Below are 18,736 nucleotides of genomic sequence, written 5' to 3' on the forward strand. Positions count from 1 at the left end.
ACCGGTTGACTGAAGATTTATATGAAAATAGTCTATGATCGGAACACATAAGATACAGAGCTTGCTGAATATAATCATGTTAATTCTGAGCCCCTCTGACAAAGACCTGGGAGACGGGAATTTTGAGACCCCTTCCTGGCACCTCCAGGGTACCTCTGCACATCTGTATGAGGTACATACCCTCAGTATGAGGGTCAAAGATGATGAAAAACACTGTACTGTCTCTGTCAGACGGACACTTAAGGGACCATAAAGCTGTCCTCTTATGGAGTGTTGTAGTAGATTAATGATGTTATTGGAAACATGAAAATAGTAATGAACGGGGAGAGTTTATCTTATTTTTACAATCCTATGTGAGAGAAGTGTGACTTCCCACATCCTGGCGTGTCATTAATGTAATTTCTTTGATATAGTTCAGGTTTCTACTGTCAGTAAAGCAGCAGGGGCAGTACGAAAGTCTGGGGCTGCTTTCACCAGTGGGAGTCTGCTGGGGCAGCTGGAGGGGTGTGAGGGGGACAGAGCAAGGCTTTCTCCCCAGGTGGGGAACAGTGATGGTCTGCAAATGCAGCTGGTCAGAGGAACACTCATTGATCAGCAGGGACTGAAGATGGCCACTTCTGAACCAACTTATTTAATGCACCTACTACCTGAAAAATGCCCTGCAAACAGAATCTTATCTGTTGTTCTTAAACAAATATTGTAAGGCTTAAAGATTTCATCAGCAGAGCAGAAGTTTAGTGCAAGAGTTTTACCTTACAGTTTAAATCTGGTTCAGAGCATAACAAAAGGAAAGGGAACTTGCAGTTCTCAGCTGGGTGCACATGACTGCTGGACAAACAGCAGGTCATTCCAATAGAGAAAGGGGAAGAATGTTCCTCTGTTGCCATTTTTATTATCCTTGTTATGAATTTTCATTGCCGAAAGGTAAGTTACCAAGTTAAATTTTAGCACTGATGAATGCATTGTTTCTTCTCTTGCTCTTTGAGATACATTCATTAGCTGATGCAGAGATCTGGTTCACAGCCAGCTGTCTGAAAGGCCAGGCAAGCTTTCTCTGTGTGCGTGTGTGTGAGAGAACACTCTTGTCTTTTTCCCACCATTATTTAACTGTAGTTTCTGATGGTGTACCTCATAGACGTCAATGATTATAGAAATAAGAATCATATTTAAATAGCATTAATCAGAATTTGGCTTCCAACAAAGGACAGTACAACACACGTTAAACACAAGTTAGAAAGGCACACTGTAGTCTTCCAGAGCTGCTTGCTTTCAGATTGGTTTTATTATTTTTGAAGCTATTGCCAGAAGTGAGGAAAGCAGATTATTTCCTATATCCTTGTTTAAATGAAAACTGAAAGTGACTTCGACCATAAGCTTCTAAAATCAAGGCCTTCACAAAATGCAGAAATGCGACAGCTCTGTAAAAGAGATATTACAAAACCTTTATGCCAAATAGTTTCTCACAGATGCCAGTGAGAACATACTTCGTTTAAAAATAAAAACTGTACCACAAGCATCACTGGAGCAGGGAATACATGTATTTTTGTCTCCAAAGTGTTCTCCAGTTATCATTTCCTCCTCTCTCTTCTGAATTTTCTTGAAGATACACTCCTTTTACTGAGGTTTCCACAGTTATTGATCTCTTGAAGTTGTCATATTAGCCCAGGCATACACTTTCTCTGTGTGTATCAGTCTTTGAATGCAGGTGTCAGTTCTTCCCATTTCATAGGGACCCTGTCGGGCAAGTCCTGGTCACTGAATTGGACTTTACTTCTATCTTGATTTGCATATGAAGAATTCGTTCTTTGAATTTAAATGTTTTTCCTGAGCTCCCCTTCTTGTAACCATATAAGAATACAGATCATGATTGGCATTAGCTATCTTGGGTGTGAACTTTGCATGTAAAAGGTCTACGGCTCCAACACATCTACTTGTAGGTCATTTTTTCTAATTCTGTTTGTCCCAAATGTCTGCAGTTTATCATTCATCATTTCTCCTTGTGACTGTACCACCGTAAAGCCTTTGCTTCCTCACTGAGAATGGGCAGGGAGTGAGCAAGTACGTTCAACCTCTGTGTTATCCTGAGAAAACAGAACAACAGTCTTTCTCTTCATTTTATAGCTGTATGCTTCCCGCTGACACTGCCTCCTATGGGAGCAATGGTTTCTGGCTATCAAAGGCTAGCTAGCGTGGTTTACAAAGCGGCTATATTCTTCCACAACCAGGGACTAACATCTGTGGGTATAGAGCATTCTCTGAACAGTCAATTGGTCCTTCCCTCCCAAAACCAAGTGGTCGGGTTCTGAAATAAGGATGCTACAGAGAGAGCTTATGGGGCTTGTGGGAATCCCTTGTTAAAATTCTGCCATCCCGTCCAACAGAAGAGTTATCATTATGCCCCTCTGCCTGCCGGAGCTCATTGTCTCAGTGGGTATTGCTGAATCATCTCTGCCAGACAGAATGTGCCCTTGGCAAATAGAAAAGTCCATGTGAATAGATTTATTTCTTACTTTTGTGTTTGGGTCATTTGTTTTTTTAGCTCTGCAGTGTCTGCTACTGTCCCTGGTGTTCATTAACCTGTTTGAAAGAGTAAGTTCCTGGGAAAGATCCCCTACCCTAACTAATCCACTGTGTTATGCTGGAGAGGTGGTACATTTTTGAAAAGGAAATCGGAGATCTCACCAACAAGCACATCTTGTATTATACTACTTTGCCAAAAGACATTGCATCCTTTTGTGGCTGGGAAGATGAAAAAAAAAAGTTTCAGTCATGTATATTAGAAAATCCAAAGGACACATTTCCATATGCCCCCTTTCTTCATGGCCACTCAGTTCTACCCCATGGAGCCACAAGATTTCTACAAGAACATCTTCTTGAAAGCCCAACAGCACATTGACAATAGGAAATGGAGATAAACAACCTCTTTCTTCACATCGGTGTAAAATCAATGCTTACATGCTTTCAACAGTTCCTTTTACCTCTATTTCCAGTGCATTTTTACAGATGTTTTCAGGATATGCACTTTGGTGTGACATCAAAAAGAAACCCATCTTAGCAAAGGAGCAACAGAAGAAACCCATAGCTTGTTTATATAAATTGTAAAACACTGTGTGTGTGTCCTGCTTTTCATCATAGATATTCTTAGATTAGATAGCTGAGGGCTTTTTAGGGCACACACTATTCCCAATTTCAGCTTCCTAGGGCTACTGTAACAAAAAGGTGAATGAGAGCAGCACTGCATTGTGCCTCCAGGTGAGGAGGAGCCAGAGGAAACTACCAATGAAAATAACTACACTCAAAACAGCTGAGCCTCAGACTGCAAACTGAGTAACAGCTGCCTTGAGCAAATAGACATGTCTTATAATGTATCTTGAAGGTCAACAAACTGTGGCTCTGGTGGAGCAATGGAGCTCTTCTTTTTCTCTTTCTTTCTAGGAATGGGTACTTAGAGTGGCCTTCTTCCCACTCTTAGTTACACCACTTCTTCAGGAAGTTCTATCCTACTGATCTCAACGGCTGATGGTAAAACATCATGTTTAGCTTAACAATGATGAAGCCCAAAGAACTAAAGACAGGTTCTCAGGTTTCTATAAATTCTATCATATTTGAGTTGAATTTGAATGCACCTCTGCGTTTAGGGGAGCTCTGAAGAATGGCATTGCTTCTCAAGGCAACAACTTAACACCATATGAAAACTGGCTACAGTGGGGTTTTTTAGTTTTGTCTCTGCAATATTGAGTGCAACTTCACCATGCAAATTGGTATTTCAACAAAGTTGTCCTATTGAGTTTTCTTGGCTGTGTCACCATAAACTAAAATGAAAATAAATTTCAGTCTTTGCTACTAGTTTCCATCTGTATCATACCACATCCCTAGTATTCTATCACTATAAAACCTAAACTATTGTAATGCATAAAACTTGGATAACTTGCACATGTGGAAGACCTCAGATAGCTTCAAATTCTTGCATTATCAGCTCCAAAATCACACCTCTAGAAAACCTGAGAACTCCACTTCAGTTATTTTAATCACTAGGCTGGTGTCTAGAGGAAGAAATGGCTGCATACCGTAAAGGAAAGCTTAGGACCTGTTCTGCGCTGAAGGACGCTGTTATCTTGGCAGGAAGGAGACTACTGTTAGCAGCAAATTTTCAAAGGCTTTCCACTACATGAAACATCTTATTTCAAACTGTTTCCTTTTATGCTATCATTTAGGCAAGTATTTGAAACAGGAAAGCCTGTTCTAAAAGGGCTTCTAAAAGGGATAGTTAAACTGAGTCCAGGATAAAAGGAATTGTTGTAGTATATGAAATCACAGAAGAAACATGTCTGTGTTAAGGCTGCAGTGTTTCCAGGATAATGGCAGGAAGAGGCAATTTTAAGCCTCCTTGCAGTGGCATCCCTAGGTTTTGCTTTTTGTACTCTGAACAGTATGGAAAAATTCCATCTGCTGAATCTTGCTGAATCCTGCTTGCTTGCATTACTGTAGGCAAGAATTAACTACCTACTCTCATGGTTTTACAGTTTTGGTCATTTCAGTGACACAACTTGCGTGCTGGTTGTACGTCTGTCAGATCTTCCACAGATGAGGCTTCATTTAAAGGAACTAATGGGTTTTTACAGTGCCTTGTGAGCCAGTACACCACTATTTCTGAAGCTTTTCTGCAGACAGAACTCTCTTTGAAGTCAATGGGAGTTTTGTCTGAATAAGGACTTCAGGATTTGGGCCTCAGGATATAAATGCTGTGATCAATCTTTTGAGCATAATGAGTAACATTTTCTTGGCTTTCAGAACTATACTAAGCCAAATAGTAGCCCCAGGGATTGAAAATGGGTTAAACAGGAGAATCTGCTTTATTTCAACCTACATCTTTATTTAGCTTTTAAATTAGCATAGTCCCCATGCCTAGTACTGAGATGCCTGAAAAAATGCTCCAACAATAAGACCAGATGTTTCCATAGTTAGTTTTACAATCAAACCTATCATGGCATAAGGCACAATGAAACAGAGTTGTGATCAACGAAAAACAAACACACTTGCTGTAGACTGACCTATTTAGAAGAAGTTGCAACCTGAACACAGAGTCTGGAACAAAAGACTTGAAGGCTGAGAACTTTATTAATTACGTGACAGGGAGGTCTGTAGGCACTGATTTTGATCAGAACATCGTAGTACCAGACACTGTGCAAACATCAGAGTTAGTGATACAAAAAGTCAACAGTCTGAGCAGGCACAACAGATGCTCCCTCTCTCCTATTCCTTAGAATTACTCTGACTTTATAGATGGAAAGTTCCGCTACGGAGAGATTATACGACTCACCAAATACCTCTCACGAAGCCTAGAATGGAACCTGCCTGCCAACCTGGTGCCTTACTGTTGAGACTATGCTCCCTCTTTTACACAATGATAACAGTATATTACAGGACTTAAAAAAATCATAGCTTCCCATCCCTGCCCCAGCCTTCCCAGCCACTTTCCCCCCTGAAACCACAGACCTAGGTTCTTCCCATTACCTGGGATGAGAGTTTTACCAGTGCTGATCTCAGTGGCAGCAAGTCTAGATCCAGTGGTGAATGACACCCCAATAGGGGCAGCTCTCAGAGCAAGCAGCAGGGCATCAGCAGTGTGGGCAGAGCAAAACTCCCTTGCATTTTCAATCCTCACAGGTTATCATGCAACTGGATTAAGGAAATGAGGTATAAGAAAACCCAGAGGAAAAAATAGACTGTAACAAGAGAAAGAAGAAAAAATACTGTAAATTCTTGTTGCCTGAATATTTTGCAACTCTTACCTTTGTGAACGCATGAGTGAAGGTGCATAGATGAACAGCCCAGTTCCTTTCCTGGAGTCCCAGGTCTAATGTTGGCCCTTTAGTGTTTTGGTGGAGGAAGTCCTGCAACTTCTGTTTCTACCCACAGTCAGTGGAGAGTCTAAAAGAACTGTAAATACCATGTTGGTATGCATTGCAATGGGAAAATGTTGAAGCCTTCAGGTATGAATATATATGGGACTGTCACTAGCAGACACAAAAGTGTTTTGGAGAAGCAACTCCATCCAAAGCTGGTAAGGGAAACATAAAAAGCAATGTATTACCCGGAAGACGAGCAACGGGACTCCCAAACACAAGTTCATCAGCTGGAAGAATTTCTCCACAGTATCAATAAAATCGAGAACATCTCCACCAGAAATACCCTGACACAGCTGAACCTACTTAAACAAGTAAAGTCTTGTTCAGCCTACAACTTGCAGCAGTGATGTAAACAGCCTTCTGATTCAGTTGTGTTTGTAGATGGTTTCCAGGCTGTGCTTCGTTGATTTCTTCTTTTTCTTTTCTTTTTTATGTCCAGGTAATGAGTTCCCTTCCCTTCAACTAGGTCAAAAACCCTCTGACTTCCCCAGTTTCTTCAAAGCTTTGGCTCTGCTTCCCTGCATGGATTTAGTCCAGGTGCTAGGCTGGTTCCTCCCCAGAAGCTTCCCAGTGTGATCCACTCTCTTATCTTGGTTCCTGATCTTGAGGGAAGAGGCAAAACAGACAGCAAGGAAAGGCATGTAGCAAGAAACAGCTCAAGGCCACTCAGCAGTTCAATTTGTCCACCTCAAAGATGAGGACAAAGTAATGTATTTTTCCTTTCAAATTTAGAAACAAAGAGGTATTTTAGTTATAGCAAAACAGTTCCATAAGCCTCCTCTCCTCCCCCTTCCCCTAGGGTATGGGACCCTGCTCATCCCCAGGGAGCACAGAGATGCAGATGGACTCAGAAAGCCCATCCCAGGGAGCTTCAAAGAGTCCCCTTATGCAACCCACCACCACCACGGGGAGATGGGTGGGTATGGCATGGGCTGGCATGTCATGAAAGACAAGGGGAAGTGAGCAGTCACGTGCAGCACTGCTCAGCTGCTTCTGGGGCGACCCATGGGACAGCTCCTTCACAAGCCGGTCAGATCACCGCTACGTGATCCTAGCTGGCAGGGAGCCCTCAGCTTTTAGAATCCCACAGAATCTGAGATTGGTCCTTGACACTTCCTTCATCCCCAGTTTGGAAACTGTCTAGGCAATGGAATTTAGTTGCTTATGCCCAAAGAGAAGACTGCAACTTGCTTTTATCTGCCCTATTTGCACATATATTTCTTGGGGACAGGTATAAGAAGACAGGGCTGGAGAAGTTGCTCTGTGATAAATTCAGACACAATCCTACTTCTTAGTTGTCGGAACACCCTCTTCCCTTGCCTTTGAGGGCTGTAGGATAAAAAATTATATGTATCATCAAAGTATGTATGTTAAGATCCTATCTGCACTATGAATTGTACTTGGGCACCCGGATTCAATACAGCAGTAGCCGAAGCAGCCTCTGGGGTAGCACCACTGGAAACAAACTGTGCTCTCTCTGGGGCACTGCAAGCTATGAAATTATTTCCTCAAATAAGCATCTTCCTGCTGATATCCAAGATGAGGCTAACAGCGGCTCCCAGACTGCAGAATATAAATGAAATTTGTATTCACGCCAGCTGTGTTAGAGATCCAGTACCACACACTGTATATCAAACAGAAGGATTCATCGAGGGAAAATAATTTCAGCTTCCAACAAGAGACCAAAGAAGGCTACTAAAAATGTACTTTCTTAATGGGCCTTTGTTCCTCTTGCTTTAATCTCCAAAACCCTGTATCTTCACACATTATAACACTAATCATTACCTTTCTTTTCCATTCTTACTGACACAGAAATGAAATACACAGCAAATGTGTTAACAAGAGTGCATTGAAGAGTCTTAGGACCAGTGCAACAGTGGTTCCCAGATGGAAACCCAGCTTAGAACTAGGCAAATGTTGTTTGCCTGCATTAATTCTCTTTGTTGCCTTACTGTTTAAGAAAACACCAGTGAAAAACAACTTGAGTTAGAGAAGTAGAGAATTTTTAATTTTTAATCTTTCAGATTGCTTCCATCACTACATTTAGACCTTGCCAATCTCTTATTTGTGAAGCATGGCAGCTCCCCTGTAGCCATGTATGAAAAACAGCTCCTCTGAGCTTCCAGGTCAAGTGAAACAAATGGGTAGAGCAAAACACCTGATGTGAGGAGCGCTGTGCTGTCCTCAGCTCCGCCAGTAGGTCATGACAGGATGGAAGGCATTCAATGCCTCTGTGTGCCCGTCTTCCCAGATTTCATCAGTCTGACAAAGTCTGTTGATGACACAGAGCTGGGGTATGCCATTATGACAGGAGTGGTAGGACACTGTACAGCAGGAAACCAAACTTGACGGAGAGTAGAAAAACAGAAATGGGGTGGAAGGTGTGGAGCACAAAGTGCATGATGGTCCCCTTGAGGAGCAGACCACAGAATCTTCTCCTACAAGCCGAGACCTCATGAGTTGAGGGCAACCACTGGTCACTTGTTAGAAGACGATGTACAAAGCAAAAACTCTAGAGGAAAGAACTTGAACTCAAGTTAAAGGACAAACGCTACAGCAGCAGTCAAGAAAATGATTTAGTGAGGTCTGTGGTAGTCTTCTATCAAGGACAGTGGAGACGGTTGGACTTGATGATCTGAAAGGTCTTTTCCAACCTTAATGATTCTACGGTATTATAAAATAACATCTTTCAAAAAACGGTGCTTCATCAGTCTATGAAAATCATATTCCAGGCTTGTGATCTTAAGTTTTGAACAGTTTAAGCTTCCTGACTTTCAAACTGGTTATGAAATGGGAACTGTTTATTGCCTATAGTAACAGAAATGTTCCAAGGATTACTTTTTAAATTTGACTATGGCAATGGTTTGAATGTCACCTGCATGTTTAAAATGGAAGCAAAGTACCATGTGCCAACAGATAAGTAACATAAAATCGAGCTAACTGGTTCAGTTTAATTGCCTACAATAAACTAAACACAAATATTTGTCAAAACCTAGAAACTGTAGAAAGTTTATTTGATCTATTATATTATTTCAAAAGGAGTAACCTACCTTGTGCCTTATTAAACACAAACAGGGATTACATTTAAATATAAAATCTTTATCTCCGTAGGACACCTTCAGAATTTTAATCATCTTAAGGTACTCACTCACCTAGTTATTACCCACTTTCACAGGCCTCATTTTCCATTAGTTTTTCAGTGATTGTGAAGTAATTTCTTGACTCCATTAACATTATTTTTCCTGTTATTTTCAAACGAAATTCCATGATTTCTTTTCCAGACCTTACTCAGTATTTCTGTCAAGAGCTCTTTTTCCAGGTGTGAATATATTTCAATACATACACAGAATGCAAGGAAATATAGCTACACAGATTTCATTTTAATTATACGCACAAAGTCACAAGCTGAGCTTTGTTATACTTTAAAACACTTATTTCAACTAACTGCCAAGCTACGCTGCTGTTAATAAAAGGCATCTCAAACATTAAAGGGGAAGATCTTAAGTTTCATCTACTGTCATCATTGAAATGTAGTCTCTGTAGTGAACAGTATTTGTTTCTGGATCTAGAGCAGTGGAGAGCATGTCCTCCATTTCTTCCTGAGTAAAGGGCTCACCTGAAAGACAGCAGAGACACTTTGTCTTGATAAATATTGTTTTCAGGACTGGCAAATTACACCACTTTTCCCTTGCAAGGATCTCCTTTTGGTCCTCACACAGAGGAGAAGAGGAGCAATACTAAGGATCTGATTCCTTCACTCTTGCCAATGTAAGTCCTGCACACCAAGCAAGCTGGTCTATGGGAGACAGAGGGCCTGGATCTTCTGATCTCCTTTTAGTTCACAGACTCCAAAACAGCTGTTCCTCTCTGCCACAGGGATTTCAAAACAACCATTTTTGTCAGAATGAATTCTTCTAATGTATACATTAGAATTATTATCTCTCATTTGGCTACCCTTGCACTTGTATTTACATCTTGAAAGGCTTCTGGTTTTTCTCTTTTAGGAGCTTCAAAGCTGCTGATGGCCTACTTCATCCCTCTTTGAGAACAAGGCTCCCATCTGAGGATAGGTCTTGCACAAAGCCTGCACATCATTTCATACTTGAGGGCCGCAGGCATGAGTCAGCCATACAAGAAAAGCAGGCTCTTCAAGGGATATTGAGGATTACATGATATACAACTTAAATTTGGTCTTTGAATCTCTTTGTTTGTGTACAGAACTAGAATTAAGATCAAGATAATGTAGGAATGAACGAGTACTGAAACTACCTGAAACATTTGGAAATCTAAACTACAATTTTACAGGAAGACAGAAAAAGAATCACATCCTTAGGCAGCACAGAATCATAAAATATCCACATGAGATTGAATTGTAACCCTTAAAAATAATCATCTCTATCTTATAATGTCTGCAAGCAGGCAGATAAATGTTCTTTCCCTGTTATTCACCAGAAAAATGTTCTAGTCTGCAGCCACTGATCACGGCAACAGTACTGTTTGAAGACAATGTCTCTACTCCCGCAAGTTTTGGCATGCAAAATGAGGACCTCAAGGTGCCATATACACGTAAAGTTTATTTACTTAAATACTGATATTAAAAAAGTCATGTTACCTTCTTCAGTCAGGTATTTGACCAGCTTCTCTTTACTAATATACCCACATTTATTCTCATCCAAAGCCTTTAAAGAAAAAGAAGAAAACATGGATTTTGCCATACTGAATCAAGAATCAGCAACTTTTTTACAGCAATTAGGAACTTGAATATTTAGTTACAGACCTCAAATGCATGTAGAAGAACATCTTCTGGAATAGGCCGGTAGCTGAAACCATTGAATCAGAAAAGTTAGGTCACTGCCAGGCTGCTGTACTATTCTGCAAGAATAAAATACGAGTACTAAAGGAAAGGGAAAAATTATTTTCTATGAGAATTTACTAAGTTTGTCTATCAAACATTTAATTCCAGCTCGACTTTTTGAAACCGTCCATATCTTTACCTCATGTCTTTTATTGTACTCCTGTGTAATTCTCCTTGTGCTAAGGAGCTAGATAAATAGCTTCTGCATGTCTGGGCTGGCTAAGTGGGTTAGTAGGAATCAATAATAGCTGAATCGTTCCACGTACCCAATGCACTGAACAGAAGATGGCCAAACCAAGAAAACAAAGGTTTGTCCAGGTACGCTGGTAGCTAGGCAACCGATCACCTAGTGGGAGTTTGACAGTCTAACGAGCTGACGAAGAGCAAAGGAGGCTGGTAGCTATAAAAGCAAAGGTCTGTCACTCCCAGTTTCGGAGAGACAGGAGAACTGGGCACATGCGTGCATGTGTACGAATGCCTGATTTCAGAGCTGGAAACCCTGTGCAGCAATGGAGACCTTCCATATCCCAGCAGACTCTCACCAACCCCCAAGAAATCTAAAGAGAAGTTGTTGAAGCCAGGGAGGTTCTAACTCATTGGTTGTTTCATCCAGACCTGCCTCGCTCTTTTACTATCTAAAACTCAAATGTGCAAAGAGGCGGCCTTGTTTTTTGTGAACCAAATCTCATATGCCCTTGGATAAGTAAACTATAGACATTGTGCCCCAAAAGATAAAGTGGGTCTTGACAAGCCTGCGCTAGCCTGGGGAAAGTGTGTGGGGTTGGTTTCAAGGTTTGTGTGTGTATGTTTGTGTGGAAGGGGTGTGGAGGAGGAGAACAGAGCCCAGAGCAGCAAGGTATCATTTTGTGAAAGGCTGAACATCAGTGTGAAGCCAGAAATGTGCCATGAAGACCAGAGAAGGCAAAGGTGCAGGAACCTAGAAAGGCAATGCACCTGCTCTGGCACACCGGGACCCAAATGCTGATGGCAGCTTTGTGTCCAGGCACAGAGACTCTCAAACACAGCTGCAAGGCTGCAAGACATTTTTGGGAAATCCTAGAGCTATTTCATGTGAGGAACAACCTCCTATCAAAGTCCCTCTGTGTGCAAAATAACTTCTCAGTATTGTATAAGACTGAGTCTCCCAAAACCCTTGGCTACCATCTTTAAAAAGAAAGATAAATTCCCTACAAGTAATGTTGTTTTTAGTGCAAAATATCAAAATAGCACAAGTCCCTGTGTACATGCAAAGATTTCTGTGTACCTTTGGATAATGAACAGAGTTTTTGTTCTAGACTTATAGATCAGCAGTCTTTTAGAGTGCTAGTTGTGTACATTCAACTGTACCTGGCAGTCATTTTGAGACCTGAATATAAAGCTGATTTATACAACTTATTAAAAATACACTGTAACAGACTGTGCTTCTCAGTACTGGTAACTCATATGTTCAGAGAAAGTAATGGTTATGACCTTAATTTACATGTAAAATATTTCAGAGATGCAGAAAACGTTGAATAGCAAGTTAATCCTGATTCTCTAAAAATACAAAAGCTACTCATTATCACAATGCATGATTATAAGATGATATTATTTATATCATCTGTACAACATAATTTTATGTAGACAAAGTAACTTTGAAACAAAACCTATGAAGTGAATGTAAACTGAGTTTTAATAACAAAAAAAAAGGTGTAGTCCTTCCAGTTACATAAAGTTACTGTAGATACATTTATTCAGAATCAATCCTGTCAATCTAGAATCAACTACAGACACAGAAAATCCACTTTCCATTACCTCCTGTCAAGTAGTACTTTTGTCATCACTGGAAGAAATTTTTCCAGATGAATGTATCCGGTCGGCTCTTCTTCTTCTACCTAAAAATAAAACTAAGTATGGCAGGTTATATGACTCATTAGCAAACTAATACGAAAACCAGAAAACTGGGGTTGTTTCTGCATTAAAATTACAGAGTTAGACTTTGAATATTTATATCAGGGTTTTAATATCATACGGCACCATAACATCTGAGTGAAATGCTGGTGATCAAATAGAAAGAAATTAGAGGAAGAAATAATATCCCAGGCAAAATACAGGCCTGCTATTATGGACACTTTCAACAACTCAATATTGCCCTCTTGTGCTTAGAAACCATTCATGCAAAGGAACTGGACGCCTAGTAACTGATCTTCCACAATAACTCAGTAGAGGTTTAAACACTCAGACTGCATTCATACTAGAAAAATCTAGCAGGACCTGGAACATTCCCAAGCAGTGTAGCGTGACCACCCATAACAGCAAACCATTAGCACGTCCCTTGGCATGATTTTGGCCTGCGCCACCTAACACCCCCACAGCAGTCACCAGGCCTGGCTAGGAGCTTAGGGACTTTTCCCCAGCAGGCTGCTTTGTGCAGCCACTCCACATAAAACATTTACCAGGGTAGACACGAGCTGCTCGGTGCCAGCTGGCTTCAACACCCAAGGATGTTTATGGGCATATTTAATGTGCTAGTTTGGACATAGCCCCAGTCTAGTACACCTCAACGATGGAATTTGTTGCCTCCACATGTTTCATAGCCAGAGAGAGTCACCAGGGGAAGGACCAAAGAGGCAGGCAGATTGAGTCAGGGCAGTCTGAAATAATCATAAGGCAGCCCATAAAATGCTACACAAAGAAAAGGTTCCCTTTGCCTCCCAAAAAATTATCAGATTAGTCCCAAAATATCGGGGACTTCAAGCAGCATTCTCACTGCATTCTTATACTTCCACAGGAGATGAGCAACATGGTAAGAACTGCTCCCTGGTGCATCCCTTCCCTGAAAATTCCAAGTTTCACTCCCAGAAAGAGCCCTCTTAATGGAGCTAACCTGTTCCTGTCTTGAAACTGGATGCATGCCTTGTGGTCTCACATGGCAGCAGCGACACCTTGCTAGGGTCTCCATGGACACAGCTCAGATTGAAAGAAGGCTCAAATAGGCACTGATTTGAAATCTCCTCACTGAGCCAGGAAAAGATGGAGTAAGAAATCTTCCTCCTGGGAGCCAGGTCAGAGCTGGGGGTGATGCCTGATACATCCAGTTGGTCAAATGGAGAGCTGCTACTGCTGCTGCATGCTCTTTTCCAGTGCTCTTGAAGGGTTTTGGTTGCTAAAAGCAGGCAGCCACCACTTCTTGCTGCTTTAGAGTGGAAATTGGCTTGAAAAAGCACTTTTTCCCCCTCTTCTGTTTGGTGAGCCTAGTGGAACGGATCTTTAGCAAGGAAACGAAGCTGTTGTATGCTTCATGCTGAATCAAATGGCACCTTTTACCATTACAGATTCATTTGTTTTACCGCTTGATTGATTGAAAAGATGTAACAAAATACCTTGCAAAACTTAACTTCTTTCCAGTGACATAACAGCTAGTCAATACACTGAACTATTCCATACATCACAAATACTGAGATGTAAAAGTATGCAGGGTGTTTAAGGGAACGTCCATGTTTCAACTAGTATTAGGTCAACAGTCAACAGAGACAGAAGAAAGAACTATGGTAGCTATTTATTGGAAATAGATGTGTCTTATAATAATCAGAACAACCAAAAGCAAGGACCCAAAACATCCATGAAGATGGTAAGTTATATAAACCATATTTAAGAACCAAAAAACATTCGATCTCATCCAAACAGTTGAAGGTCATCCTAATTTTCATACCAGAAGAACTCACCAGCAATGACCACTTCAGAGCTCAACATAACAAATACCTGTGAAAGTTTCAGCCCTCACAAAACAAATATAATCCAGATTTGTCTTTCGGTTGGTGGGCTATTTGTGTTCTGCCTTCAGAAAGCAGCCTGTGGAAGAAATGTGTCCTTCCTCACAATAGATCTAGTTCTGAGCAGTGACGAGCAACCTCAGCTTCCCTGACCTAGAAAGAACAGCTTCCATTTCAGTGGCTCTACAGGCCCAGTGACATCTTGAACTGTTAAAATTAATCCCATTTCTAACATTGGATAGATATGTGAATAAATTGAATATATTAACCTTGATGTTTTCCTTTTTCTGTAATTCCTCCCCTTCACACAGTGACTGTGACAGTAACAGCATTCACTTGGTCAAACTCTGGGAGTTTTGCTCCGTCTCGCTCCTTTGGGTACATCTACAGCTCCCATAACTACAGTATTGTGGTACCTATTATGTTTTGTACCTCTGCTCTCACAACCATACTATTATTGTCCACATAACATTTGGGGACTTGTGTCACAAAGAAACAAAGCCATCTTCCAGAGTTATCCAGATCTGTGGCAGAGCAATGCATTGCACCTGGGCTTTCAAACTCCAGGCATTGTCGTAACCCTTGGATTAGCTTTCACCATCTCTAGGCTTATCATTTATTCATAGCTTTGTAAGTAGGCCTAAACATATGACATTAAGTATAGCATTTAGCATAAGGCAATATGGGCAACAGTTTATGATAATTTTTAGAGATAAAATAATTATATGAATGCTGATTTGGCAGATATGAATAATCTGAAGGCAACATATGCTAGTTTAGCTACAATAAGGCTAATAGGAAGATGAGATGACTGAGATACGCAAGCAGTGAGAAACAGAAATGAGTGACAGCTTATGACAGGCAAAAATACTAGAGAAATGGCTTATTTACAAACTGGCCAACAGAGACAATTTTTACTTTATCTAAATTAAGATAAAATCATATTACCATAGTCAATGATAACGGTATCTTATATAAATTAAGATATATTTGTGATTAACGAAATATATTAAGGATTCTACAAGATGACAGTGTTCTTCTGGTACTAAACCTATGCCAAGGTTTCCTTTACAAGCACCATGAAACATTCTTTGAGATTTAACTTCCAGCTCAGTGGTCTTGAATGTATCCTTTCTTCTTGCAGTATTTCTGCTTTAATTCAATATCCTTATAATCAACAATTGCATACATGTTATACTGTTGTATCTCAAGAATCTTCCACTTCATAGCTGCATTGCATTGTACTTTATGTATTACTTATCTCAAATTTTCAGTAATGCTGAAAATCAGAATCCTTTTCTCAATTCTGTATCTTGAGTCAGTTGCACTGCTCATTTGCTGCAAACAAAAAACTCTGTGGGACACTAAAAATATCCATATTAAGCATCGTAACTTCTCTTTCAATTTTGTCTTGTTTGTCAGTGGGAGCTGGGACAATCTGGTACTGAGAGTACAGAACCAGAGCAGACAGATTGCAGTATCATGTTAAAAGATCTTTCTCCTTTGATGGTTCTTTGCACTTCCCCATCTGAAGCAGCTGCACCATTTTCACAAGACTTAACACACGATTTCTCACACGAAATTCTGATCTACAAGAGATCAGACAAGCCTACTGAGGAGAGACTGCTACTGCAACCATCCAAGTTTTTGTTGGGGACAGGAAGAAGAGAGATCAGTTCCCAGTATCCTGACCTATACACGAAAAAGAAAAATCCTTCCCCCACATCTCAGCCCCAGCATCTTCCATTCCTTAAGGCAGCATATCAGTTTGCAAAAAGGATGTAAAGTCTTTTCCCACTTCTTTGTCCCATTTATTAACCATACCCTGCCAAGGCACCCAGCACACTATCCTTTCTATTCCAAGTATGAGGTAACGAGACAAAAATTAGTGTATGAAAAAAACTGTGGAGAAATGTGACTGAGGTTCCTTATCCCCGCATATCACTGGGAGAATGGAAGGATCACTAGATCTTGAGAGGTTTTATGTCTGAATTCTGACTTACGGGCTTAAGCAATCAAGTAAGAAAAAATTACTTATCTATAACCGAGAAATCTCAAGACTGGGAGAGAATTCATGAAGGACAGAAAGTTGAGGGTCTGGCTATAAGATAGCAATAACAAGACCCAGTGAAAAAAATAGCAGGTCTGCCCTCTGTGTATTTTTGGAATTTGATGTATAATTTTAACACCTGCTCAAGAACTGATTTTTACTACTTAATCACCCAGCATTTATCCATGGCACGTCCAGAGATGGTTAGGGCTTGGATATCCTAATCCAATTGAGGTTTAGGACGTTCTTTTTCATTAGCCAAAACCAATTTTTCCTCTGTTTTCTATAAATGGCCTCCATCTTGGTACAGTCCCACAGTGATGTTCTGGGGTAAAAGAGAGTCAGACTCCTCATTTTAACCCATCACTGTTGTTACCTCATCAGCCTAAAGGCTTGCTTCAGGGCAACCTGAGAGACTGGCTGTCTGCCTGAATCACTTCCATGACACTTCCGACCTCTGGGAAGAGAGCTCAGGTTTCCCATACAGCAAGGCAGAAGGGCCAAACTTGTGCAAGTTTAAGACTGAAAAAAACCACAAAAGACCTAAACATTTACCTTTGCAAGCAGTTCATGTAGTTCTGCCTCAGTTGGGAAGCAACCCAGTGACCTGACAATTGAACCAATCTCTCTGAAAGAAACAAAGAATATCTTTGCCAGTAAATCTGCAATACAAGTGTGTCTGTGGAGAATCCAAATACCAATTCAGACCTTGTGTATAGGAGTGTGCATGTACAAGCACACAAGCATATGTAATTGGACTTCTCAGTTGATGTCTCAGTAAGCAATGTCTACTTTTACAGACATTAAATATTCTGGAGCTTTTTGGAAGAGTATAACCATTCTTGTGAATTTGCCTAAAAATGCCTCTTTACCATTGTGTTGAAGTGGACCCTGTGCAGGTTACTTTTCAACTACTGTCCTCTAATTGTTAAGCTTCATTTCAGTAATGTCTACATTTATACAGTTAATAAAACACTTTGAAACCTACTGAGATGAAAGGTAACAAATGAAATACATGTTTACATTAAATGCTATAAAGATACAAATTCTAACTGCAGTAAGGAACAATTACAAAAGGTCAGGAAGGAGGCAGCCCTGCTATGCCCCTGCTGTGCTCTGAAAGAGTCAAACAGACCAACACAGTGGCTTATCACCACCCTGTTTATGCTGCAAGATATATTCATAGCTTGCATTTACTGCTGAACCTGGTGCAGTTGTTCTGAGGCTCTAAATAAAATTCTGACCGAACTGGCAATGCCTCAAAGAAGTTTAAGATTAACATCACAGACTAGAAACAAAAGTACTGTAAAACTGTAAAAAAAAAGAGTACTAGTGAGCCTTATGGTATGATTGAAAACAAAATAACTGAAGCATCAATATTGCTTGTGATTTTCAGTCCAACTCTACAGCACAGAAATTCAAGCACATTTGAGTAAGTATCCACAGTGCTGGTGGTTCCCATGATTCAAACCTCTGTGGTTTCTTCATCTTCACCAGTACCTTTGGTGGAAAAATTAGATTGCTTAATAAAAATGGTAGATACAAGAAGCAATGACCTTTGCAAAATCATCTTACAACAGTAAGGTCCCAAATGTGGCACACACATAAAATTATACAGGTTAGTCTTTGGCCTCCTCAGACAGGTCCCAAGCAGCTCCCATGCTGACTGAAAACACGTGAGAAACATGGCAGATGTTATTTTGCTTTGCTTGCCTGAGTGACTTTTGCTTCACATATTAAATTGCCTTTACCTGAACCCATGAGTTTTCTCATTTTTACTCTTCTGATTCTCTCCCCCATCCTGACGCAGGGGAAGTCAGTGAGTGGCTGTGTGGGGCTTAGTTGCCAGCCAGGGTCAAACTATGCCACTACAATAGACAAAAGAGAGGAAAAGGCTGCCTGCACAGAAATAGTTACAAAACAAAACCCAATCCCACACATACAGTTGTTATGAAACAAAGTCATGTGCTCAAATGACTCAGTGAAACCTTGCCCCCCATGGACGTGAATGGAATTTTGGCCATTGGCCCCAATGAGGTCAGACTTTTAGTCCCATTTTTGTAATCCTTGTCTATGCATCCTATTTCTAGTATGGATATACTGTATTTGATGCTGTCACTCCTGCACTCTTTCATTTTTTCCAGCTAAAAGATATTTGTAAATATTCTCT

The 18,736-nt window shown here is 40.5% G+C and overlaps 1 protein-coding gene across 1 annotated transcript in view; it reads right to left on the reverse strand.

Annotated features, from left to right (window-relative positions):
* Positions 1–9,379: 9,379 nt before the first annotated feature.
* Positions 9,380–18,736, reverse strand: part of DRC8 (dynein regulatory complex subunit 8) — a 52,643-nt gene continuing 43,286 nt past the window's right edge. The window contains exons 5-9 of the mRNA XM_086460397.1: positions 17,122–17,194; positions 12,559–12,638; positions 10,687–10,729; positions 10,522–10,588; positions 9,380–9,525 (exon numbers count right to left, since the gene is read on the reverse strand). Coding sequence (XP_086316523.1) covers positions 9,410–9,525; positions 10,522–10,588; positions 10,687–10,729; positions 12,559–12,638; positions 17,122–17,194 — 379 coding nt within the window. The 3' untranslated portion in view covers positions 9,380–9,409. The remainder of the gene's footprint in view (positions 9,526–10,521; positions 10,589–10,686; positions 10,730–12,558; positions 12,639–17,121; positions 17,195–18,736) is intronic.

The sequence above is a fragment of the Leptosomus discolor genome, chromosome 2, assembly GCF_034619465.1.
Source record: "Leptosomus discolor isolate bLepDis1 chromosome 2, bLepDis1.hap2, whole genome shotgun sequence".
NCBI lineage: Eukaryota > Metazoa > Chordata > Aves > Leptosomiformes > Leptosomidae > Leptosomus > Leptosomus discolor.